The sequence below is a fragment of the Gobius niger genome, assembly GCF_951799975.1.
Source record: "Gobius niger genome assembly, chromosome: 11".
Lineage (NCBI taxonomy): Eukaryota > Metazoa > Chordata > Actinopteri > Gobiiformes > Gobiidae > Gobius > Gobius niger.
In genome coordinates this window covers 17,911,657-17,917,656 of record NC_136862.1, presented here as the reverse complement: position 1 = coordinate 17,917,656, position 6,000 = coordinate 17,911,657, and the positions used below count along the sequence as shown (strand labels likewise).

Below are 6,000 nucleotides of genomic sequence, written 5' to 3'. Positions count from 1 at the left end.
TGACCGGGCCTCGATGGACAAAGGATTGTATTCTGCTCCATAGGAAGAGGAGGTGACATCATTCTGTCCATACAAACACTAGACTCCCTGCTCTCCCTCTGCACTAGTTTAAGAAATGCCAGAGCTCTGAACAAGACTCACTGTATCCGGATAATAAGGGCTTTTTTTGGGCAGCCATACTCCAAAACATGTGCAGCACGTCTTACGAGTTATGCTGGAAATTATTGGAAGTGGAGCTAAAAATCACAGAAAAATGAAAAAATGAAAGAATAAATCCCAAGAACATGTCTTAAAGTGTTAATACAATGTGGCTGGCTGTGTGACACATATAGAAATGCATCTCAAATTGAGATTTCTCACTTGAACTAAATTACTCATTAGCTCCCCTTACTGGTCTTGTGTTGTCACTGCAGTGCAGACACATTTTCATTACATATTTACAGTATTGATTAATAATTTCTTTATAAACAAATAAGTAGCTTGGAGCACTTTTGGCTGGTCAGGTTAATTTCAACTTACATCAAGAATAAACAAAATTGTTATTTTGATTGTGGTTCCTGTGGATGTGTAAACCATGTTCATGCAAAATAATTCAGATGAATAAAGGGCATATAGTTTAGTGCTTCACTCACAGGTCACTGAAGGCAGTTTGGATGCTTGGACGTAAAATTATATAACAGACAGAGATCATAGGAAAATACCATTTATTTGTCACATTTTGTGAGAAGAATTCCTGTTAGTGAAATGCATGTTTTTACAATTCCCTTTGATCAGTCTTTTTTCCCCAAAGTACCAAAAAAATTAAATAAAATAGAAATACCCAGCACCCGAACATAAAAAAAAAAAACACCCATTCGCTCAAAGCTACTACATGGCATTATTTTAAAAATCACATTCATGAATTTGTACAAGTACAAACTGAAAGTCAAATAAAATCAATGGCATAAGATCATATTTGGACACTTTCTCCAATAAAGGCTTTAACAAGAATTACTGTTAGTTTAAAAACAAATCAGTCATAGGTAAACAGAAAAGTATTAGAGTTTTACAGTCAGTGTTTACAGTGTTGTAGATTCAAGTTTTTGTACATGGGATATTTTTGATCTTTAAAACAAAATATTTAAATTAAAAATAAGACAATTGTGAGAAAGCTACAATATAGGTAAAAAAGATTGTTTATATCATTAGAAACATTTTCTAAGCAGCATGCAATGATCATAGCAATAATTAGGCAGATTCTACACACACTTTTGTGTAAAAGCAGCACATGGTCCTAGATCATCTTGTCATTTGTAAAATTAAACAAAGCATTTCCACCACCAACAAAAATGTAAGGCCTTCAAAACATACGAAATGATATGGAGTGTATAAAGAGATCTTCAGTTTTTCTCAAGCGATTGGCTCAACAAGCCCCTCCTCAGGACAGACGACACGATGTGCGTCTTGACACCTTGGGATATGTAACAGATGAAACTAAAAAGTGACAAGCGCTAAAAATGCACAAGACAGGTACAAAAGAACATTTGTAGCAAAAATCTCATTTAGTGTAAAAAGAAAAGGAAATACACTTTACAGAAAAACTCACAAACATGAAAAATGAAACAGTTATATATCTTACGTGGTAGTGTTAATAAGGCAGGTGGGTAATCAAGATTGACTGCATTTGATCAGATGAAATGTTGTAATTTGGTCAGTTTTTAATCTGCCTTGGTGGTATGAAATGTAGACAGATTTGTAGTGATAAAAAAGGCATGAGGTGCAAAATCTAGCATTAAATTGTTCAGCTGTTAAACAATTTGTGTATGTCCAGAATGTATCATCCTTACACACACTGATTTAAACAAAGGAAAATATTTTTGGCCACAGCTGTAATAAAAAAGTGCTTAAATGTCAGCTGGGCATCCCTATATCTACAGTTACATTAACATAAAGAGGCATCCTCTCAACAGACAGCGTCTTGTAGGAGCAGCTGTTCAGGCCGTCCTTTTTCCACACTCGCGGCGTTCGACTCAACAACCTCATCCTAAAAACATAAAGACACACGATTACACAGAATTAATCAAGAGCAGATTATGGAATAATCCTGAGTGTGACACACCTGTCCTTATTTATTTCATTGCCACTGTCCCTCTTGTGAAAAACCATGGTGTAGCGAGCAACTTCAGCAGGAGGCCTCAGAATTTTCATTTGCTGCAGCTCGACCCTAAATATGCAATAAAGTGACATTAGAGTGTCTTTTTAATGAAAACAACATTAGTTATGGTAAGTAATCTCACCTAATCCGAAGATCATCATCCTCTCCACCCCAGCCCCAGTAAATGTTGGAAAACCCATTAACTTGAAGAAACTGGTCTTTAGTCAAAGCTGTGACGCCTCCAAAATACCCTTTATAACGCAACCTGGAAGGAAAAAAAAATTCTTAGCTCAGAGTAAGATTGAAACAGAACGGTGGACTGTGCATGTACTGTATGTTCAAGGTGTGCATGGCTTACTTGTATCCTGTTGCATTACGCCCCACCACCAAGTGTTTGGGCTGCTTGTCACACACATATAAATTATGATCATTTTCTGGGACCAGGTCCACATCATGGAAAATGAAGCACTCCCAGTTGTGGTCCTTCAAAGCCTCCAAATATCCAACATTTAACAACTTAGCCCGGTTAAAGGTTGCATCTCCAGCCTGAGGAAGAAAATAGACAGTACAATAATGACCGTAGTCTTATGTGAACAGTTCAAGGCTTTAAAAATGGCTGATAGGAGGGTCAGAGGACTGTTGTAGCTGTATGGATGACCTTTAGCCACTTGACCCTTTGATGAAAGATACTCCAATACACAGCGTTGCCATGATACAGTTACTGGTAGTGGATTCTATACCGATAACCACAGATTTTCCAGGTTTCAATATTAGTGAGAAAGCACTCATGTGACCGCTTTGATGCCTTCATTTAGTCTTTAGAGTGGATTAGTAGAAGAAATGGCAGCATCATAGAGCCAAAGTATCAGTATCATTTCAGATTTGGGGGGGAAAAAACAGTATTGGAACAAACCTAGTACTAACCGTACCTGCTGAATCACATAGATGGCGTAATGGAGCTGTTGCCGCTGCAGGAAGGGGTGGAGGTGGTTCAGCAGGTAGAGCAGGTGCTTCTCTCGGTGCCTGTGAGGGATGAGGATGGCCACGCTCTGCCTCGAGTTACACTCTTTGGGCTCATACTCGCCCTCCGTCACTGCCTTATTGTCACTTTCCACGTCCTTTAGCGTCAGAGAAGACTCAAAAGTCAGCTTCACCGCTCCCTCTGTAAATTAGACATTAATACAGATTTGAAACAGACGCCCACTCCCGGTGCCATGTGTTTTTCTCATCTTTCAAATAATGAATTAATGAACTACATACATTTAAATTGAATGGATTATAATGAATTAATTACAGACAACAGCTATATTCTCTTATATATACAAAGCATTTGACACTGTGGCTCACGATATTTTGTTTGAAGTTTGTTTTGTTTTAGTTCTATTTGGATTTGGACAATATTTTATAAACTTGATCCCGCACACTGTCTCACTCTTTTTTTTTGTTGCTTTTATTGGCGCAACGTTTTGTGTTCAGTTCATTGAGTTCACAACATTTGCAGACCAGGCAACTAAAGCACTACCAGGTGTGCACCTCATGGCCATGTGTTACATAAGTGCGTTTGCGCTTGTCAGTAAACCTTTGTGCTTTTGGAAAAGACTGCTTCCGCTAATGTAGATTTTTTATTTCAATATTTTATAAGACTCCTGAATGCAGTGTGGCAGTGGTCCCGGTCCAGACACACAAGTTCCACACAGTTCAAGCATCTAGAAACGTTGCCAATTCACCACAAGATGTCGACAAATTCACATGCTTTTTTTCTTCTCTTCTTTTACTGCTTTCACTGTAGAAATATGTATGAAGTGGAGTAGTGGGAGACTGTAGTTGAACTTACTCAGCAGTGGTGACTCCTTTGGGCAGTTGGGCCGTGAAAAGACTGTTGGCACATCTTCAGCTGCAGTTGTAGCTGCAGCTAGTTTCTCCCTCAGAGAGTCCCCTTTTACAATAGTCCGTGCCGTGACAGAGGACAACTGTACACTTTTAAAAGTGTCGCCTGAAAAGATTGCTATCCAGGCCAGCACTGATAAAGACAGAAATATCAGCAGAAACAATTTCCCTCGGCGCATAATCTTACAGAGAGATGGGCAAGGAGCCATAGCTGAGGGACACTAGCGAGAAGGAAACTGCTCATGAAATGTCTTCACCATTAGACATGCCATCAACTTTATCCAATAGTCTTTTCGAAGGAGTTCCCCAGTAAAAATAATGCATATTTTTCACTAGAGGGTAAAAAAAAATCCAACGATCATCATCATGGACACTCCAAATCCAGAACTTCCAGGTGTCTCTGCAAAGTGTTTGAAAAGACAGAGTTATTACCAGTAATAGGTGTCATCATAACAACACAATTCCCCAACAATAGACCATAGTGTATTCAATACTAGACAGACAATGGCTTCCATTGAAAATGAGATGTTATCTAAACAACAGGAGATACAATTCAAAAACCTCTGCACACACACACACAAAATTGAGGAGATCGTGGCAATGTCAAGCCCCACCTGTCTCACATTACAGAGCGTCATGTCCTAAAATGGGACAATGGAAACAGCTCTTTGTAATTTCAGCAGCAAAAAGTGTTCATAGATACAGTTTATAAACAGAATCATAACACAAACAGATAAACAACTGATGATTATAATACCAATATATCTTAGCCTACATTTCATACATGTCAGTTAATAGAATCATAATATGAGCTGATTTAGACATCACAATGGAAATAACAGACCACACAGTTACAGTATCAGCTCAGTTGTAGCATGGCACTTTAACATTTATAATGGTCACATCGTGATTTTGAGCTTTAATGCGTACAAAAACGCATGAAAAAGCTGTAAACATGGAACATACTACCGTGTGTTTCACTGTCGGCTGCCCAATTGTTAAGAATCGCTCATCGCAGGGATCTTAAAAAAACTGCTGTGTTTTCTCCTGCCAGGTGTTAGCATAAAAGCTAGCCACCACTACGGATGCAACTTCCAGCAAAGTGGTATTTAGGTTCAGAACAATCTGTGTAAAATAAGTCGCTGCTGCTCATGCACATCACCTGTTATTTAATGCCAGGCAGACTCGTCTTTTCCGTTACTCCACAAACAGAGGTGATAATCTTATCTTCAAAAGGCACTGGCTACTCAGGCTCAGCCCACGGTGTCAACATTAGAGGCGCACTTCCGGTCTGAGACTTTCAGAATAAAAGTGCCTTTCTTTGCGTTCTATCTGTAGCACAGTTATAAGTATTTTATTATGTAATTGTTTAAACTGTATCCTTGACGTAATATCTCAATCTCCCTATCTGATTGTTTGCTTTTTAATCATTATATTTGTAAGCGCTGTTTTGTCAAGTTTAGCCAAAAGCCGTCGATTTGGCTGAGGTCCATATAACTTGAGAGGCCACGGCTCAGTGTGTTCTGGTCTCATGCTGGCCCAGTGTACTCTGAGATTATCCAGCTGTTGCTCAGACCAGAGCAGGACATGGTGCAGCTCATTTCACCATTTACTAGACTCAACCTGCAATGCCCCTTGGCCTCGATACTGCAGTGGAAAGAGGGGGATGTTTCACAATTCATGTACCTTGTAAAGTTCATGATTAATCGCATTAGGGGCTTAATCATTTAAAAGCTTTAAAAATGATTGTTGTGCTGTATGGAAGGGTACAAAAGCGGAAATTGATGGAAATTGACGTCTCTTAATACAATTTTATCATTGCTTTTTAAATGATTTTATTTGGAAAATGTACAATTTATGTAAAAATGGGATGTAAATACATAAATGAATGTATATAATAAATAAATTCTTAATATAGTTTCGTGTCACAGAATTTACTGAAAGAATTATGGCTTCCGTGAAAAGGGCTTTCCTTTTCC

The 6,000-nt window shown here is 38.5% G+C and overlaps 1 protein-coding gene across 1 annotated transcript; it reads right to left on the bottom strand.

Moving 5' to 3' along the window:
• Positions 1–1,787: 1,787 nt before the first annotated feature.
• On the bottom strand, positions 1,788–5,311 carry b4galt4 (UDP-Gal:betaGlcNAc beta 1,4- galactosyltransferase, polypeptide 4). The gene is made up of 7 exons (XM_079565732.1): positions 5,184–5,311; positions 3,969–4,421; positions 3,064–3,296; positions 2,493–2,680; positions 2,277–2,399; positions 2,099–2,203; positions 1,788–2,023 (listed from the first exon to the last, which is right to left on the bottom strand). The coding sequence occupies exons 2-7, from the start codon at positions 4,228–4,230 to the stop codon at positions 1,891–1,893; spliced, it is 1,044 nt and encodes a 347-aa protein (XP_079421858.1). The 5' UTR covers positions 4,231–4,421; positions 5,184–5,311; the 3' UTR covers positions 1,788–1,890.
• Positions 5,312–6,000: the final 689 nt, after the last annotated feature.